The sequence below is a fragment of the Mesoplodon bidens genome, assembly GCF_964165515.1.
Source record: "Mesoplodon bidens genome assembly, chromosome: 5".
In the NCBI taxonomy this organism is placed as follows: Eukaryota; Metazoa; Chordata; class Mammalia; order Artiodactyla; family Ziphiidae; genus Mesoplodon; species Mesoplodon bidens.
The window spans coordinates 89507483-89528689 of NC_138161.1; the positions used below are offsets into that span (position 1 = coordinate 89507483).

The 21207-nt window shown below is 35.9% G+C and overlaps 1 protein-coding gene across 1 annotated transcript in view; it reads right to left on the reverse strand.

Annotated features, from left to right (window-relative positions):
- SPATA16 (spermatogenesis associated 16) overlaps positions 1 to 21207 on the reverse strand; it is a gene marked incomplete at its 3' end in the record, with an annotated part of 219339 nt that overhangs the window by 102887 nt on the left and 95245 nt on the right. Inside the window, exon 3 of the mRNA XM_081235349.1 lies at positions 16248 to 16337. Within this exon, the coding sequence (XP_081091475.1) occupies positions 16248 to 16337 (90 nt within the window). The remainder of the gene's footprint in view (positions 1 to 16247; positions 16338 to 21207) is intronic.

Sequence of the window (21207 nt, forward strand, 5' to 3'; positions counted from 1 at the left end):
GACATTAAATGCTAACCTCTTCATATCATGTTATTCAACTGTATCCTTTTTCTGGAGAGCATGTGAATCAGTTTGTAAGAATCCCAAGTAAGTTGGGGGAGAAGTAAAGTCTTATATTATGCAGGTGGGGATATAAGCCAGTATATTGAGTTGCTGCCATTATTATGGTTTGATTTGTGTTCATGAGTTGATAAGGCTTGGGGAAACTCAAGTCATGTAAGATGTAGATAAAAACCATAAAGTTTTCATTACAGAGTCTAGGTCAAATTATTCCCAGTAAATTTTTTTGTTGGCTTTTATAAAGTTTTGGAAGATGGTGCCTCTCTTTTATTCTGTATTTTTATATGTAGACATCTGGTCTAAGGGGATCTTACCTACTTTACTATTAGATTCTAGATTTTGTTAATCTAGGTAAGAAGCGCCCTCTGGAAGAATTTGTTCTTTGTAATGCTGATTAAAATGTCAGTTGTTACAGCATGAATTTAAATAGCAATAATACCATTTTTCATTTCAGATCATTCTATTTGTGATATGTGCTTTCATATGCATTCTAATTTCAGTTCCACGAATATTTATACTGTGACTAATGTGATTGAGTCGTGAAGATGGGTAGTGAAGGTACGAAAGGTGAATTGGTCAGTTCTCCGTCTTCAAGAAACCCGTGGTCTTTTAAGATAAATTGACATTTAAGGAAATAGTTATGACATAAACTATGCACTAGTAGCTGTAAAAAGAAGGCACAGAAATAGTACAGAAAAAAGAATAATTGATCCTATTTGGAGAAAATGGAGACAAGGAAACCTTCCCAGGGGTGTGGGCCCCAAGAAGGGCTTCAGAGGTGACCAAAGAGGGAAAAGCTTTTCTGAGATAGAATATGAAAATTCACACAAGCATGAAACAGCATGCTGTGCTTGGGTACTATGTTAGTATTGAAAAGTGTGTGCGTGTGTGTGTGTTTGTATGTGTGTAAAGGGGTCTAGAGAGATAAACAGGGTCTTAATTACGAGACTGTTAATTTTTTGCCAGGGTTTATTTTGTAGATTATGGAGAACCATTTGAAGTAATTAGTCTGGAGAGAGATGTGTCCAAATTTGTTCTTTAAATAAAGCATACTACACACATTGTTTTTTAACCTGCTTTTAAAAATGAATGATATGTTGAGAATATCTTCGCCACATTAGTAAATATTATCTGTCCATTAATTAAAATGGTTGCATTGTATTCTGTGGGTATTTTCACTATTTAATTAATCAGTCCCTTATGTTCAACAATAAAGATACTGGAGAGTTAAGTTTTTGAGAGCAATAAAGTGTTCAGTTTTAGAGCATGTTTTGATTGAGATGCTTATAATACAGCCAAATGGGGATAACCAGAAGGTGCTTGAATATATAAATATGGAAGCTGGGAGCAAGATATGAGAATGTAGGCATGAATTTTGGAGTCATTAGTATATTGATTAGTTGAAGCCAGGAGAGGCGATTGACTGGCCAAGGAAAAGAAAATGCACAATTTTAAAAAAGAGTCAAGGGGATAGAACCTTTGAAAATACTGATTTTTAAGCAGTGGGTTTAGGAGTAAGAGATTGGGAAGGAAAAGTTAGAGAAATGGGAAAAAATTTAGAGACTGTGATGTCAGGGAACCTGGGGGAAAAGAGAAAGTTGGTTCTCATAACAGCTTTTAGAGACTTGAGTCCAGATACTAGCATTATTATTATCCTCATTCATAGGGGCTAAGGGTCTTGCTGAAGCCAACGCAATTCTAAGTGATAATACTGGCTTGCTGATCCGGATTGTCTAACCCCAATTCTCATGAAGTTATTAGCACCTGATTTTGTGATTCAGGTAGTTAAAGAAAAGTATAAAAGAATAGCAGAATAAGCTTCAGAAGCTAAAATTAAGATGGATCTGTAGGAGATATAAAATGTAGAAAAAGAACATGTTCTTAAATTATAGCAGGCAAAGGATATCCCAAAATAGGCTGGGAGAGAAAGATGATAAATATGTCTTTAAAATGTTAAGTCTTGGCTTTCAAATTTGGGACTATGGTGGATAAGATGATCAGAGAAACCCTACTCAGAACAGCTGATACTCTTAAACAACACAGACTGAAAACAAACGTAACAAACAGGTGTTTTTAAATTTTTTTTTTATTTTGAAAGAATTTAAAATTTACAGAGAGATTGCAAAAATAGAACAGAGAGTTAACATATATTCTTCCACCCAGTGTCCCCTAGCTTTCTCTAATTTTAACAACTTACATAACCATATTACAATGAATAAAACCAGGAAATTAATACTGGCACATTGCTATTAACTGAACTACAGACTTTTCCAAATTTCACCAGTTTTTTTCCTTCGTGCTCTTTTTCTGTTCTAGGATCCAATCAAGGATGCCACAATACATTTAAGTTGTGTTTCCTTAGTGTCCTCCAGTCTTTGATATTTTCTCATTCTTTCCTTTCTTTTTTTTTTTTTTTTTTTTTTGTGGTACGTGGGCCTCTCACTGTTGTGGCCTCTCCCATTGCGGAGCGCAGGCTCAGAGGCCATGGCTCACGGGCCTAGCAGCTCCGCGGCATGTGGGATCTTCCCGGACCGGGGCATGAACCCGTGTCCCCTGCATTTGCAGGAGGACTCAACCACTGTGCCACCAGGGAAGCCCATCTTCTTTTCATATATGTGTTCAAGACTAAAAATTTCACTCTAAATACTGCTTTTGCTGCACATACATGCTTTGATAAGTTGTATTTTCATTTTCTTTTAGTTGGAAATATTTAAAAATTTCTCTTAAGATTTCTTATTTGACTCATGTGTCTTTCAGAAGTGTGTTTAACCTCCTAGTATTTGGAGGACTTTCCAGCTATGTTTCTGTTTTTCTTTTCTAGTTTAATTCCACTGTGGTCTGAGAGCAGACATTGTATGATTTCTGTTCTTTCAAATTTGTTAAGGTGTATTTAATGGCCTAAAAGTGGTCTATTTTGGTGAATGTTTCCTGTGAGAATGAGGAAGCTGTATAATATGCTGTTGTTGGATGAGGTAGTCTATAGATGTCAATTTTGTCCAGTTGATTGATGGTGGTGTTGAGTTCAACTGTGTCTTTACTGATTTTCTGCCTGTTGGATCTCTTCATTTCTGATGAAGGGGTCTTAAAATCTCCAACTATAATGGTGGGTTCATCTATTTCTCTTTGCATTTCTCTAGTTTTTGTCCCATATATTTTGATCCTATGTTGTTAGGTACATACACGTTAAGGATTGTCATATATTCTTGAAGTATTGATCCATTTACCATTATGTAATGTTCCTCTTTATCCCTGAAAACTTTCCTTGGTCTGAAGTCTGCTCTATTTAAATTCATACAGATACTCCCACTTTCTTTTGATTGGTGTTAGCATGGTATATCTCTATCCCTTTACTTTTAATCTGTATATGTCTTTATATTTAAATTGAGTTTCTTGTAGACAGGATATAGTTAGGTATTATTTTTTATCCACTCTGACAATCTCTGTCTTTTATTGGTATATTTAGAGCGTTAACATTTAAAATGACTATTAATGAGTTGGATTAATATCTACCATATTTGTTACTGTTTTATATTGCCATTTTTCCTATTTTTGTCTTCCACAATTTTTCTGCCTTTTCTCTTCTTGGTTGAGCATATTATATGATTCAGTTTTTTCTTCCATTTTTAGCATATCAATTATACTTTTTTTTTTACTTTCATCAGTGGTTGCCCTAGAATTTCCAATATATATTTACAACTAATCCAAGTACACTTTCAAATATGCTAGTACACTATACCATTCCACAGATAGTGTAAATACCTTAAAATAACAAAATATTCCTAATTCATCCCTCCCATCCCTTGTATCATTGTTGTCATTCATTTTGCTAATCTGTAAGCATGCATAGGTGCCTATATACATAGACACAAGCATTCATAACTGAATATATTGTTGCTATTATTATTTTCAATAAGCTTATCAGTTAGCTCATTTGAGAGTAAAAAAAATTAAATGTTTTTAGTTTGCCTTCACTTATTCATTCTCTCATGCTGTCCCTTTATTTATGTATTATAGACCTGAGTTTCTGACCTATATCATATCATTTTCCTTCTCTTTGAAGAACTTTTTTTTTTTTTAACATTTCTTGCAAAGCAGATCTACTGGCAACAGATTATCTAAATTTTTGTTTGTCTGCGAAAGTTTTATTTCTCCTTCACTTTTTTTTTTTTTTTTTTTGCGGTATGTGGGCCTTTCACCGTCGTGGCCTCTCCTACCGCAGAGCACAGGCTCCGGAAGCGCAGGCTCATTGGCCATGGCTCATGGGCCCAGCTGCTCCACGGCATGCGGGATCCTCCCAGACCGGTGCACGAACCCGTGTCCCCCACATCGGCAGGCAGACTCCCAACCACTGTGCCACCAGGGAAGCCCCTCTCTTTCACTTTTGAAGGATACTTTTGCAAAATACAGAATTCTAGGTTGGTGTTTTTTTTTCTCTCAACACTTTAAATATTTCATCTACTTCCTTCTTGCTTGCATGGTTTCTGAGGAGTAGTCAGATGTAATTCTTATCTTTGCTTCTTTATTTGTAAGTTTTTTTTCTTGTGGCTTCTTTTCAGAATTTTTTCTTTATCTTTGAATTTCTGTGATTTGAAAATGATATGCCAAGGTGTAGGTTTTTGGCATTTGTCCTGCTTGGTGTTCTCTAAGCTCCTTGATCTGTGTTTTGGTGTCTAACAATAATATTTGGAAATTCTCAGTCTTTGCTTCAAATGTTGCTTCTGTTCCTTTCTTCTCCTTCTTGTATTTCCATTACATATATGTTATACTTTTTATAGTTTTCCCACAGTTCTTAGGTATTCTGTTTTTTTTTTCATTCCCTTTTCTTTTTGCTTTTCAGTGTACTATTTTGGAAATTCTTATTGTCATAGCCTCAAAGCTCAGAGATTCTTTATTCAGCCATATGCACTCTACTAATGAGCCCATCAAAGAGGTTCTTCATTTCTGTTGCATTGTTTTTGATCTCTAGTATTTCTGTTTCTTTCTTAGAATTTTCATTTCTCTGCTTACATTATCCATCTGTTCTTACATGTTTTGTTTTTTTAAAGCCCTTAGTATATTAATTATGTATTTTTAAAAGTTCCCATTGTGATAATTCCAACATTCCTGCTACATATCATTTCTGGTTCTGATGCTTGTTCAGTTTCTTCAAACTCTGTCTTTTAGCTTTTTAGTATGCATTATAAATTTCTGTTACAAGGGGGACATGAAGTATGGGTAGTTCCTTAGGTAGAACGAACTGCAGTAAATAGGCTTTTGGTATGTAGTGGTGAGGTGTTGGGGGAGGGGAAGCATTCTGAAGTTCTATGATTAGGTCTCAGTCTATGATTTACATTAGGTGAACCTGTGCTCCTGGACTGTGAACTTCACCAGTGCTTCCCAGTTTGTAACCCCATTTAGGTGTGACGCAATGGCAAAAAAGGACTGGAGTTGGGTATTCCTCTTTCCTCATTTGGAAGGCTAGAATGAGCTGGAGCTGGGTATTTCTCTTCCTCCAGGTGTGTCAGGCTCTGGTAAAGTAGGTTCACTTGAAGGCAGGACTTGCTAAAGAGAACAGAATGCTCTGGCATATTTCAAAATGGTTTCTTTTCCCTTCCTTCTGCTGGAAGCATGGTGGAATTTTCCTCCCATATTCACTGTGAGGACCTGGTAGAGCACCTGGAGATAAAACTCACAAAAGTGTAGGGGTCTCCCTATGACTGGAGCCCCCTACACACCCTGAAATTTTTAACCTCTCAAAGTTTTCAACATTGAGCCTCCAGAAATTTGTCAGTTACAGTTCAGGTTTTCCTGTCCTAGCACTGGTTTTCATGGAGGTTTCTGCTCAGAGATTTCTCTTCCAGTAACTTAGGATTCTCTTTTTCTGTCTCTCCTATTTTGGGACAGCTGGTTTGCTTGTGGTTAATATTTACAGGTCTAGTAGCTGTCTTTTAAGAAGACATGTGCATAGGGGAAAGGAGACATAGCCTGAGGTCCAAGCATAGTGAAGATTGAATAGAAGACCATCTGCATAATGGTTTCTTTAAGAGATAACATTTTCCATGAAAGAGTTAAGAGAAACTCTTACAGAGCAAAATAGTGGAACTGCATGCCAGTCTTGACCTTGAATCCTGGTGGAGCACAAAAAAAAGTAAGAAAGTCTTCCTTGGGAATTCCTAACCAGAAGTTACCCTATCCTGGTTTGGAATTCAGATTCACTCTTTCTACCATTTTGGTGGAAGAGTAAAAGGCCAATAATAGATAAAACATTCTTGAAAAAGAATCAGTTGGGGTGGTTTGCTTTACTAGGTATCAAGATATATTATAAAACCATTCTATGTAGGATAGTGTAGTCTTGGCAGTGCAACAGACAAATAGGTGAATCAGTAGAATGCAGACCAGAAATCAGCATATTCATATGTGTAAAACTGATCTAGACAGAATCAACGTTGAAGATCAATAGTGAAAGGATTTAGTAAGATAATGTCAAGATAATTGAATGTCCATTGAGGGAAAAACATGATAATAGATTCCTACCTCACACCATACATAAAAATCAATTAGCATTGGGTCAAAACTTTAAAGGCAAAGAGAACACTTAAAAATTTTTGAAGACAATACAGGAGGCTATCTTGATGAGCTTGGAATAGAGGGATATTTCTTAAAACTCAAATGGTGCAAATCATAAAGGAATTTGATACATTTGACTACATTAAAACTAAATCTTCAGGCTTATTTTTTATCAAAAATATCATGAAGAGTATGATTATACAAGCCATAAGTTGGAAAAAATTACTTGCAACACATATTACCAAAAGTTATTAGTATACAGAATATATAAAGCTTCCTAAATTTAATGATAAAAAGACAATTCAATAAGAAATGAGCAAAAGATAAATACACAAATGAACATATCACTGAAGAGGAAACATGATTAACCAATAAATATTAAAAATGCACAGGCTCATTAGGAATGATAATAAAAAAGAAAATGTGTATCACAATAAGGCAGTGCCATTTCAAACTTACCCAAATGGCAAATATGAAAAAGTCTGAGAATGCCAAGTGTGTTTTTTTGTGTGTGTGCAGGAATAGGCATTTGATGATAAGATTAAGCTCGAATTTCAGATTTGCTACTTATCAGTGGTGTGATCTCTGACAAGTCATTCAAACTGTAGCTTAAGTTTTCTCACCTAAAAAATGCAGAATATAATTTCTTTGGAGAGCTGTGAGGAACAAAGATGATGCAAGACAAGCATCTGACATAAAGTTTGGCAAAGAGCAGGAGGTCATAGATGACAGCTGCTAAAATGGAGATAAACTGGGGTAGTAGTTGAGTAGTATAATGTTTATACCAAAGTTTCACTCAATAGAATTAATTCAGAGTGAATGTATTAGGATTTTAAACCTCATTCTTCAAAGTTTGTAACAACAGTAGCAACAGCAATAATTAATTGAGGACTTATTATGTGCCAGGCACTGAGTTTAGTGTTTTATATTCATTATTTTATTTAATCCTTATGCTTACTTTGTAAGATAGTATTATTGTCTTCATTTTATGGTTGAGGAAATTGAAACTCAAAGAGCTTACTTAATTAACTTGCCCGTGGTCACACATAGCCAGTCATTTGTAGCCCTGGGAGTAGAACACAGTTCTTTCTGCCTTGACTGTAATTCTCTAGTGTAGATGATTCCTCTTTAGCAGACAGATATAAAATCAGAACTTTTGACTTATAATCAATTTTCACAATTAGTGGCATCAAAATTAATTTATGTGCAAAATAGCGTGATGGACCAATGTGGGTATTAAAAAGAAGGGTGAAGAATTTCAGTTTCTGGCAGTGTTAGTTATTTCCAGCCTAAATCTTTTGTCAAGGTATTGCTATTTTTGACAGAAATGAGGAAAGGAAAAACGGGAGAATTGGCATAAAAACCAGGTGACTGAACACTTCTCTTTCTCTGTGTGATTTAAAGTTCCACCTGCCAACCCCAGAGACCTCCACATTGTAACTCCCTTAAAGAATAATTGGAATATCACTCAGACTGAAACAGGATGCTAAAATTCATAATACATTCATACACAAAAATTTTTTAAAGTCACAATCTTGCCTCTTTTAACTCCTTAAAGCAGCGAGAATCTTGTCCTTCAACCCCTATGTTAACAGTGGTCTTTCCAAAAACACAGCTATGCTGACTCAGAGTGAGATGGGATCAACTAGTCTTGGGGTGCAAGCTCATCTCTCATAGTGCAGTACTTCAGCTAAAGGACTGCTCAACAAATTCTGGTTACAGTGTTGAGAAACTCATTGTCTCTTGAGGTAGCTTCAGCTATCTTCAAAGAGCTCTAATTGTTAACAACAAGAGAAACAATGATAATAGCTCATTTTTTATTGAGAGTTTATGATGTGCCAAGTACTGTGCTAAGTGCACAATATAAATTGTCTCATTTATCCTCATAATAACCTCTGTGACACAGATGCTATTATTATCTCCAATTTACAGTTTAAAAACATGGAGCTTTTGATCCATTTATCATAATTTTAACATTTACAGACTATACTCTGATTCACTTGGCAGCACTTAGATATTAGAAAACAGCACAGAACTCTGAGTTAAACTGTAGCTCCTTTGGATTAAACTTTTGAATGTTTAATTGGTTTTCTACCGTCTGTTATTGTAGAAAATATGGAATCAGGTGGATGTCTGATTGAAGGGAAGAAGGGAGGGAAGAGATCTTTATTTCTTCATATTTTAAACGTGACACTCTAGGGCTTTTCTGCATTCTCTCTTACATTATCTTCATTGCTTCACCCACTTTTTAAAAGATGCAAGGTTGGATCTATAGCAAAAAAGAGAAATCTTTCTCTGTACTCTGCTACATGTTTTCTAGATCAATATTTGCAGACAGTGCACACAGTCCAAGAATTGTGCATTTCTAAATTATTTTAGAAATGTTTAAAGGTAATGCAAATGCATAGCATACCATTCAAAAGAGAAAAGGGACAAAAATACCATGATAAACATCAGCAAGATGGAGAATTCACAAAATCAATGTTTATTTTTCTCTGATGGATTTTCAGATGTTGTTGTTAACAGCCTGACATAAAATCTTTTTCTATATTTATGTAAGATTATGTGTCCTTGCAGTAATTTACTTATAACTTGGATCATGTCCAAAGCTTTTCTTAAGGCAACAGAATTACTTTTTAAGCCATCTGATATCATTATAGCCTTACATTTAGCGTTTTATTGTAAAATTAGACATTTATATATCTGCAATGTTAAATCCTTAATACCTAATAGATGGCTAGAATCTTGAAGCTGTAGTATATTTTCGTGTTCACTTTTTTCCTTGAAATCACAAACACTACACCTTACACATATAAAAATTGGGTGTGCTGTAGTCTTATATTTAACCTAAGTCATGTGAAATGACTAAATAGCTCTTTATTAATGTCAGTTTTAGAAATTATACATAAGGAAGCAACATTTTCACAGTGCTTAGGGTTCATGCAGCTTTGTCATATGTAGGGAAAAGGAAAGTCGATTTAGTGGTGGAATGATCATGACTAACTGTATGTTACATATGACTGACTAATGCCAGACCACACCTAAGCTGTTCTCGCAGTGGTGAACTGCCTCCAGTAAAAAGAAAGAAAGCCCTTCAGGCAGATGGCCAATTTAAGAATAAAAATTAGCCTATAGTCTTCATTTAATCTATTTGTGGGCATAAATGAGAACTTAACTTTAACCAAAAAACCCTGTGATGTATTTTTAGCATCTTGCATGGTGAATGGATGGATTTTACACTTCCAGTTGAATCAGAACTGTTAAAATAAGCTCCCAATGCTACTATCATCTCTTCAGAATCACTTGGCTTGAGTCTGCCTGTCAGTATATTCTCCTCCCTTGCAAGATAGCTAATGATCTCATTTAAAATCATAGAGTTCCATGACACCAAAAAAGCTGACAGTTTCTTCCTTGTTGCTACTGTACTACCACCCCTGAGTGACTGCTTATCTACAGCAACACCACTGCTTTATGTTACCAGATTTCTGAACAAATACTTCAGTTTATTTTGGGGTCACCCTTTTCTTTTGGCAGATTGTGATTTATATATACATTATTTTCCATTTCCAGTAGGACCAACTTACATAAGAAAACAAGAACAAAATCAAATCCCCCAATCCCCTGCTGGGTCTCAGGAAACTTACCTACTCCCACCTCTACTAACCTCTACTGTTTGGCTTGTCAGTGAGGGTAGCTATGAATTCATGCATCTTGAAATATCGTGTTTTGATTTGGCTTAACAGTAACATACTACCTGGCAAAGAAACATCCCTAGAATATCCTGATACCCATGCAGAGCCCCGACCTTAAGTGTTTAAAGTAATTCTCAAACATTGATACTCTAATGTGTCACACCTTAGCTATAGCTGACAATTCATTTCTAAAAGAATCTGTGTTTTAAGGAATTTATTGTTTGAGATTTTCATTGTACATTCATCCATAGAGCAGATTTCTTGAAAATTCAAATATTTTAATTTGTCTCAGTGTATCAAAAATAAGATAAAGCAAAAACAAATGTAACCACTAATCAGTTAAAACAATGGCAATTACCAAGGGAAGTCAAAGTCTTACAGAATGAATGAGATGCTTGGAGAATGGCTTATTAATGACCAGAAGCAAGGGGATACTCACAAAGAAGGGACTTTTATTTTTTTCAGAAAAGGTAAGCATCATGAAAGAAGAAAAAAGGCAAGGAGGATGGGAATAGCAGGTAGCCAAAATGATAAAATAGGAGTGAACTGAAAGGCACTGTCAGGGGTCAAGAGTGAGAGAGGCAAAGCTGAGAAATAGCTGTGAGGGAGAAAATTCTTAGTGTATTAACAAGCAGACAGATGCAACTCGGTGGCCTCTCACCAATTTGTTTTTTTAATCCTGAAAAGCACATGTAATATACAATAGCTCCGAAATCCAGTGTGTCATTTAGTGCAGTACTTTAAGCAGGGCAAAGATTAAAAAAATTTTATACTACATATTGTATTATTTACTCTATTTCTCACAATATTACATACATTACACGGCACTAAATAATATTATTTCAAAATATGGAGCAGACCAGATTTGTTGTAGATAGTAAACTAAAGCTGTTGAACTCTGTAAGGTAACACCTTTTTCTAACAGTGGACTGCTGTTTTTAGACTAAAATCTTCCCCCAACTGCCCTTGCACAAACTTTGATGTGGGAAGGAATCCTCATGCTGGTAGGAGGAAGCTCAGCCTTTACTGTTGAGGAATTAAACTCCAGTATTCCTTTAGAGCTGGAGAGAGGACTTGACTTCCCAGCTTCAAATCTGATGATGTGGCCCACAGCCTTCTGTGGGCTCCTGACCAATTCATCAGATGATGAGTTTGTCAAATGACCCATTTGTTAAATTTATAAATATGCTTATCTACTAAGACAGCTTATTTTAACTCTTTAAAAAATTTGTGTTAATCCTACAGATGGATTCGAAGGAGCCAGGGCTCCAGGGTTCTGCGGCCTATGGTTTCTCTCTGTTCTTCAGTCTCCCCTCTGTGGGATCCACAGCCCAGTTTGTGCTGTGTTGCTCGCTGTTCATTTTCCCTATCTTGGCTTTTTCTAGCTTCAGGAGATAAAATAGAATGCTATTAAAATCTCCTCATTAAATACAAGTTGTTGTAAATGCTATAAACAGTTAAAAATACATTTGATCACACAGGCAAATTTGCTTACTCTCCAAAAATTGGGGAATGGATCTTAAAAATGATGAAATGTTAAAAACAAAAAAAATGGCTTTTAAAATATGAGAAGGAAATTAGTATAAATTGTTAAAATTCCAAATTAAAATTTTGATTATGTTAATAAGAAGAAAATAGTCATAGAATATTCAAGAATAGTAGAGTAATAATCATACACACAAGAAGAACATATTTATGAGAATAAATCATTCCATAACCTTAGATTTTAAAAACTGAAAATTTTCAAAAATTAACAAGATTTGCTGAATATATTCATGAGGAATATGTACATAAGAAAATGTATTCATATTAATTTGTCAGTAAGATTATTTCTTAAAATAAGGTTCTAGTAAACTTGAAATTTGGTGAATTCTGCAAATTGGTCACCTGGCCAATTGATTCTTCAGAGAATTACATTTTCATGAATGGGACTACTTCAGCTTTCTTATGATGACACTGTGTTTGAAAAACTTGAAGTAATTGCCAACATTTAAAAGTCAAGAAATTTCTTGGAAAGCTCTGAATTATTATACTATTTCTTGAAAAATCTGCAACACTGAACCTATATTTCTATACAGCAACATTAGCTGGACTTGAATATAAGGCTACTCCCTTCAGAAGGGCCAGGGGTAGGGTGACCATATGGCCAGTGTGCTAATGATAGTCCTGGTTTATGCCTGTTTTCCTAGTATAATTCTTAAATGTGCCCACTTTCACTCTCACAGTGTTCAGTCTGAGAGAGAAATTGTACAGTCACTCTAGTTAGTGAGCTCCAGTCTTCTGTAGTTCATACAACACCCTTTTGTCTTATAATTCACACACCATATGCGTGGGCTTTGTAAGCATTTGAATGTGTTATTCCTGTTCTAGTGTCTCCTGGTCTAGTTCACGTATGTAGAAACACACAACTAATTCTTCCTTAGTGATGGATAAAGAGGCTTTGTTGTGTTTTTTCACTTAGTGTTACCTTCTGTTTGCTTCCTCTTACACAGACTGGTCTTAAATAAAGATTCAGTGCAATGTCATCTGTTTTTTGCCTCATGAATCTTCACTGTAGTAGGCATGACCCTATCACATGACTTTACTACTATGTGCACACTCTTATATTTATTTTTCAACCAGGGTTGTACCAAGAAATTCATGTAATATCTCCTTACTGATGCAGCTAAATGGTTAGTAATCACAAACTCAGAAACTAGCTAGTTTAATTTGTAAACCCCAAACTTGGTTTGTGCCAAGGCCTGTGCTAGTCAGTGAGCATACAGAGATGAAAGACATTGTGCTGTTCGTATTATCAAGTTATTAGTTCCTTCATAAGATAGTCTTGACTTTTGTTTGTATGCTTTTTTACATCTCTGCATATTGTTTCTTGGCTTATCATCTTTCTTATGAAAGTAGGCCAAATGTGTGTGTGTGTGTGTGTGTGTGTGTGTGTGTATTGGAGGAGGGACAGATTTGAGCAAGAACATTTTATTTCAACACGTACACTTTTATAGGCACGGAAACAGAACAATGTTAAAGAGCTAGGCTACTGGCGATTTCAGGTAAGGCCTCAAAGGTTGGCTGTTTCTTGGGGGGGTTACAGTACTCTCAATTGAGATTTATGGTATGAAAATGTGATTTCATCAATTTAACTGGTGCCAAGTGTCTTCTCAAGGGTGATCAGCATCCCTGCAGAGCTTATATCAAAATTAAATCTCCTTATTTTTATTCAGCTTCCTACCATTTATATATTCAGGCTCTTTCTTCTGGTATGATGTTTCTGAAAAGATATTGACCAATAAAATAAAAGGACCTGCCCATTGTCGTAATACCTGTCGTAATCAGTCAATACGCCCATTGACTGATATCCTCTATTCAATCACATTTCCTATAGCCTCTCTGGTTGAGAATCTGGGATTTTGTGAAGCTGTCCTGGAAATGTTTTCTGGACTGTTCTCTACGAATTCCTTCCTGGGTAGAGCTGGTTAGGCTCAGAAAATTTTAGATAACCCAGTTTCCAGAGACTGGTTGTAAATGCACTGTCTTGGACCAGATGGAAGATGATCTACTTCCCTGGGAATCATGGTTTTAAGACTTCCTAAGTTACATGGTAATGGCATTCTTTGGTAGGTGCTTCTCAATCTCAGAAACATGACTGATTGGCTTCTTAGAGGAAATAACCTTGATATGTGGGCTTTTTCAATTAGTTTTAATATAATGTGCTTGTAAGAGACCTGAACCAAACTACCTAAGTATCCAAGCAATTGATTGATAAATATGAATGCTTAACACATTGATTTGTGTTTAGTGTTTTACACTAGAAATCAAATAGCTAAGAGACACTAAGATATTCGTGTTCCTGGTTCATAGTATTCTTTCCCTTGAGGGGAAAAGAGGATGACTAATACTCTGTATTAAGGATTATAATTGCCAAGGAAACCAAGATGGAAAACACTTGTATCTGCTTCTCTGTTGGAAAGTCCACACCAGTATAGCCAACAATTATCAGGAATTTTCTCAAGGATTATTGTCAAGTTACTCATCAAATGATATTACACAGATACACTTATTGCACTTCAGGGATATACATGTCAAGGTAAATGGATATTTAGTACCAATATTACATGATAAGTACTGACAAATTCCTAATTTTCAAGTTCTCATTGTTTATTCATTTATTTTAGGAACCATAAAGAATTTTTATCACCACTTTAACTCAAGCAGTTAGGCTGATACAATTAAGTTACAGTCAATGATCTACTGGTATCTGGCTCTCCCCCAAACTCCAAAATCCTGGGCTTGTAGCATTTGCCAGTTTTCATAGTGTAAATTCTCCCAGCAATGCTAATTTCTCCTACAGGTAACAACTGGCTCTCCCAATATTCCTGAATATTTAACAGTGGGCTCTCTAGAGTCTGTACAAGCTAACCCAGCACACTACTAGCAGTTTTAACTAGTTACAATCTAGTTCTGAAGTTGCATCTAGCTTTCTCCTGTTATCTTTTGATTAGAGTCAGAAGACACATTAGTGAACCACCTCTTAAAGAAAACTATTTTACAGATAACTGTATCTGTTTATGCTGAGCTTATTAGCTTCATTTGTAGCTTGTGACCTTTACAAAGCATGGGACAGAAGGAAGCTTACTATCATCGCTTAAATTCCCTCTCATTTGCATAGTGTGTGTGGGAAGAGAATAAGCCACAGGGACAACTCAGTAGACAAAATGAAAAGTAGGACTTAAAAAAAAAAAAAAACAGTAGGAAGAAGTCGTTTGTGGGTAATGTAAGATAAAACATTCAGGAAAAGAGTATAAGGAAAAATAGAATGTAAAAATGAGATTGATAGAGACGTATTCTAATTTTTAAAAGTGGACACTAACACACAGGTAAATAGATATTGTGTCATATTGGTTGGTTGACTGCAAAGTGAGAGTAGTTGAGATTAATTTTGCCTTCCATATCCATCGTTTAATTGAGTTCAAGTAATTCCTAAGACCATCTTATAAAATGGAATTCATGTCAAACTCATAGTATCAATTTTATGGAATCATTCTCTTATCTATTTAAATTTCTTAAACTTCATTTTCCAAGAAAGTGTTATTTGCAAATGTTCTAGAGATAGTAGCCACCAGCAACCTAGGCTCCCCATTCCTATTACTGTGGCTTTCTCCCTAGGAGTTATGGTTGGAGTATGTATAGAAACCACTCACACATCCTTGACAAATTCCTGGGGTGGTAAAGTGGATGGGTAAGAAACAATATGTACCTATACATTGAGAGATGAAGAAAATTCTTTGAGAGAATTTATGAAAGAGAAGGGGAGTCTGATATGGTGATCTTGACTCAGGAATAAAAAGCATTGGTTGTCACAGGTGCAAAGGAATTCTGAGTGTAGCATTGAGGCTGTTGCACAAATCTTGCAATTCTTTGCCTAAGTCTAGGTTCTGGGGATGAGAATATCAGAGGCTTCTTCACCAGGTTTTTATGAAACATATTGTGGGTCCAAGAGACAACACTTTAGGACACCTCTAACAACCTTTGGTGTTATAACTGATGCCGTCTTCTCTAGAAATGGGCAGCTGGTATCCTTTTTGTGTGGGTTGGATTTTATTTCCAGAACTCAAGAAAGAGATAGCCACAAAATTGTGTCCTTACAACCAGGATCAGGAATGGACTTGAGAGCAAGAGGTCAAGCTCATTTCTAATCTTCCCTGGAAGTTTTCCCATCATTATCAGTGACCTCATGGCTGGAAAGTTTGAATTTTACTAAGAGCTATGAACACAGAGTGGCTTTAATTAAAGAAAAAGATAGTCAATAATTGTTGGTTTGACATTTATAAGACAATAATTCTGGTAAAATCATATTCCATGTGAGAAATGGAAAGTTCTATTACGCTATTACCAGAAGCTGAGAATAAAATTAGTTTAACTCGAAATAAGTCTTCACAAAAGTTATAACAAACATACCGGGCAGCTTCTGAATATCTCTCCAGACATCTAAACACTGCTGCCTGACGAAGATGATTTCGGAAATAGGCTGGGTTTAAAACAATGCTCCTGAAAACATAAAAGAAATGCAAATGTTATTAAGCTGATTTCTAGATTTTTCTTTATTGCATATAATTGTTTTTCTAAATTTTTATAGCTGTAATGAAAATGTGTTAAAACTGACACTATAATACATTATTTTGGTTGATCTTTAAAAAAAAAAAGTCAGTTACCAGAAGTGTATAGGAATGAAATAACATTCATTCAGTTTTACATACTATATATTTTAAAAGATACTAGTAAATGGATCATTTGTCTTCCTGTAACTGTCAGTTAAGACAAATAAACAAGCATTATTGAAAAATTAAGTTTGCATGATAAAAGCAATTTTATTTATAACACAGGCTAACTTTTATAGATATAACAATGGCAACAAATTTGGATCCAACTTATATTACATGTAAGACGTGGTGTTATTTTATTTGTTATATATTAATAAATCAGGCACAGATCACAGGTAGACATATTTATAGTATGTCTACCTATAATGAAGGAGGAGATTGTTAGCTGCTGAATTTCAGTTAAAAGAAAGGAACTGGAATTTGAGTGACATGTTTATTTGCACTCCACATTGGGTTCTGTGTCTTCCCCCAGCTAGACAATGTGGTGGAATGGAAGGAGCCCTGTACCATTGGCTAAGGAATCTGGTCCTGAACTTGCCACTTTTGGTAAGACCCTTGTTCACTTTGGGTTTCCATTTTCTTTTATTGAAATTACAAGGCTTGACTTTTGGATAAGATTATCTATCCTTGCTGATTTTTTCATTATCTCAGAGTTCTGCAGTCTCAGTTCCAGCTCAGATGAGATGATGATCACTCCATAGCTGCCCTCTTCCTCCAGAGATAAACTGGCAGCCATTCCTCTTCCTTGCTTCACTGAGAACCAGGCACTGTTCAAGGCATTTGATATAATGAGGTGAACTAGACAGATATAGACCATGATTCATCACTGAATGAGGAAACAGCCATTAGTTAAAGTTTAAGGTGTAGCTTATATCATAATAGAGTGTTGTGTTATTGATGTAAGATACAAATGTTACAGAACCAACACAGGATTATTAAGCAATCTTTTTGTGAGCCTGTTTTTACAAGTTGCTGAGAGTCACTTGGAATTAGTTCATTATTGAAGTAAGTGGTTCTTAATCTTTTGGGGAGGTTCACAGAGCTTTTTGAGAATCGGATGAAAGCTATGGATCTCTGTCCAGAAAAATGCACATAAACAAGGTTGCCCAAATTTAGGTAATTCATGTGACCCCTTAAGGCTATTCATGAACTCCAGACTAAAAAAAATGCAGACAAGAATAATTCCATTCCCAGAACCATTGCTTATAGAAAGAATAAAGTAAAAAAAGAGGCATCTATCTGATGTACATAGAATCATAGAATTATATGACGATGAGATGGATTGACTGAATAATTCAGCTCACTTTAAACACAAATGAACAGCATCCAGAGAGGCTAAGGGACCTCTCTAAAATCATAAACTAGTTAGTTGCAATGTTGCTTCAATTTATTATTATGTTTCCTATCTCTAGCTACAGCAATTCATATTTTACCTTACTCCTTCTCTATGATTTCTGAATTAGCGGAGCCTGAGTTAGTAAAGTTTCACTGCATTCTATGCTTAGTAGTTTGTACAAATGAATACGTTAATCTCCCAAGAACACAGACCATTTGCTTTGTTGATTTCTGATTAAAATATTGGAAATTTAAAGTCTATTACATAAGTTTATCCCACATCCATACTGAGCTATTAATATCTACTACTAATACTTTATATTAATTCAGGAAAAAGTACGTTTATACAGCATGTTTGTGTATTTTATCCGTGTAAAAGTAATCTTGTAAAATTAGATCAGAGTGAAAAGAACAGTGCTCTGTCTAGGGGCCTGGGTCTTCCGACTCTGACCAGAACTTTTTCTTCCACATTGTAGTTAATCTTTCCTTTTACTTTGTAATCTTTATTCACTTATGCATTTTTAGCAAATGTCTGCAAATGTGATGAGACAAAATCCTTACTGAATGACCATTTCTTGTCTTTGACATCTCTTTGCCCATGATGTGGTATTTTGGTTTTGCTATGCTATTCTCCAAAGAATCTCGCTTTGCCGGATGTGTTTTGATAAAAACGGATTAGGCTGAAGAAAAGGATGGGGTGTGGTGGGCAGGAGGAGTGTGAGAGAAGGGTTTAATACAATAGAGGGAGGAGGGAGAGGAGGAATGATCAAAGTGGCCTTGGTGGAGGAGGAGATTTTTGTGGGTAGTGAGGGTTGATGAGATAAACACTGTTTCAGTGTAATTTTTAAAAAGAATAGATTTTTAAAAAATTGCTTGTAATTACAAATCCTTTCTTTGGTGCTGAAGAAATACATTAGAGGACATGAGTTTAGAAATCACTATTGCTAAACTAGACTAGGCTCTCTTAAACCATAACACCACCCTATACTAAGCCACATAAATCACAGCTTCAGAAGAGGGACCAAAAAGACCAGGACCCAGTCTACCCTGACAGATGGAAGTCTACCTATAAAAGAAAGTTTAGAAATTTGAGATGAGATATTATATTTGGCAGTTTATTACTTTTGGCTCCCTTATAATTATTGCAGCATTCACTGTGTGCTTATAATATGCGCAGTTATATATTTGGCATGAAAATGCTAGTGCTGATTGTAAAGCCTAGTTTTTATCCTTTTATTGTTTTATTCAATGCTTTCTAAAATGACATACCTTTTTTTTTTTTTTTTTTTTCCGGTACGTGGGCCTCTCACTTCTGTGGCTTCTCCCGTTGTGGAGCACAGGCTCCGGATGCGCAGGCTCAGCGGCCATGGCTCACGGGCCCAGCCGCTCCGCGGCATGTGGGATCTTCCCGAACCTGGGCGCGAACCCATGTCCCCTGCATCGGCAGGCGGACTCTCAACCACTGCGCCACCAGGGAAGCCCTGTTGGGAGATTTTTAATCACAGTTTCAATTTCATTACTTGTGATTGGTCTATTCGTATTTTCTATTTCTTCCTGGTTCAGTCTTGGAAGGTTATACCTTTCTAAGAATTTGTCCATTTCTTCCAGCTTGTCCATTTTATTGGCATAGAATTGCTTGTAGTAGTTTCTTAAGATGCTTTGTATTTCTGTGGTGTCCTTTGTAACTTCTCCTTTTTAATTTCTAATTTTACTGTTTGGGTCCTCTCCCTCTTTTTCTTGATGAGTCTGGCTAAAAAGGTTGATCAATTTTGTTTATCTTCTCAAAGAACCAGGTTTTAGTTTTATTCATCTTTACTATTGTTTTCTTTGTTTCTATTTCATTTATCTCTGCTCTGACCTTTATGATTTCTTTTCTTCTACTAACTTTGGGTTTTGTTTGTTCTTCTTTTTCTAGTTCCTTCAGGTGTAAGGTTAGATTGTTTATTTGAGATTTTTCTTGTTTCTTGAGGTAGGATTGTGTTGCTATAAACTTCCCTCTTAGAACTGCTTTTGCTGCATCCTATGGGTTTTGGATTGTCGTATTTTCACTGTCATTTGTCTCTGGTATTTTTTGATATCCTCTTTGATTTTGTCATTGATCTCTTGGTTATTTAGTAAGGTATTGTTTAGCCTCCATGTGTATGTGTTTTTTACACTTTTTTCCCCTATAATTGATTTCTAATCTCATAGCGTTGTGGTTGTAAAAGATGCTTGATATGCTTTCAGTTTTCTTATATTTACCGAGGCTTGATTTGAGACCCAAGATGTGATCTATTCTGGAGAATGTTTTTTGTGCACTTGAGAACAAAGTGTAATCTGTTGTTTTTGGGTGGAATGTCCTATAAATATCAATTAAATCTATCTGGTCTGTTGTGTCATTTAAAGCTATTGTTTCCTGTATGACACTCTGCATTATTAATTTTCTGTCTGGATGATCTGTCCATTGGTGTAAGTGAGGTGTTAAAGTCCCCCACTATTATCATTATTATTATATTTTTGTGGTATGCGGGCCTCTCACTGTTGTGGCCTCTCCCGTTGTGGAGCACAGGCCCCGGATGTGCAGGCTCAGCGGCCATGGCTCACGGGCCCAGGCGCTCCGCAGCATGTGGGATCTTCCCAGACTGGGGCACGAACCTGTGTCCCCTGCATCGGCAGGAGGACTCTCAACCACTGCGCCACCAGGGAAGCCCCCCCCCCCACTATTATTGTGTTACTGTCGATTCCGTCTTTATAGGTGTTAGCATTTGCCTTATGTATTGAGGTGCTCCTATGTTAGGTGCATATATATTTATAATTGTTATATCTTCTTCTTGGTTTGATCCCTTGATAATTATGTGGTGTCCTTCTTTGTCTCTTGTAATTGTCTTTATTTTAAAGTTTCTTTTATCTGATATGAGTATGGCTACTCCAGCTTTCTTTTGATTTCCATTTGAATGGAATATCTTTTTCCATCCCCTCACTTTCAGTCTGTTATGTGTCCCTAGGTCTGAAATGGGTCTCTTGTAGACAGCATATATATTGGTCTTGTTTTTGTACCCATTCAGCGAGCCTGTGTCTTTTGGTTGGAGCATTTAATACATTTACAATTAAGGTAATCATTAATATGTATGTTCCTGTTACTATTTTCATAATTGTTTTGGGTTTTTTTTTTTTTTGTAGGTCCTTTTCTTCTCTTGTGTTTCCCACTTAGAGAAGTTTCTGTAGCATTTGTTGTAGAGCTGGTTTGTTGGTGCTGAATTCTCTTAGCTTTTGCTTGTCTGTAAAGTTTTGATTTTCCAAAGGATCTGAATGAGATCCTTGCCCGTAGAGTAATGTTGGTTGTAGGTTCTTCACTTTCATCACTTTAAATATATCATGCCACTCCCTTCTGGCTTGTAGAGTTTCTGCTGAGAAATCAGCTGTTAACCTTATGGGAGTTCCCT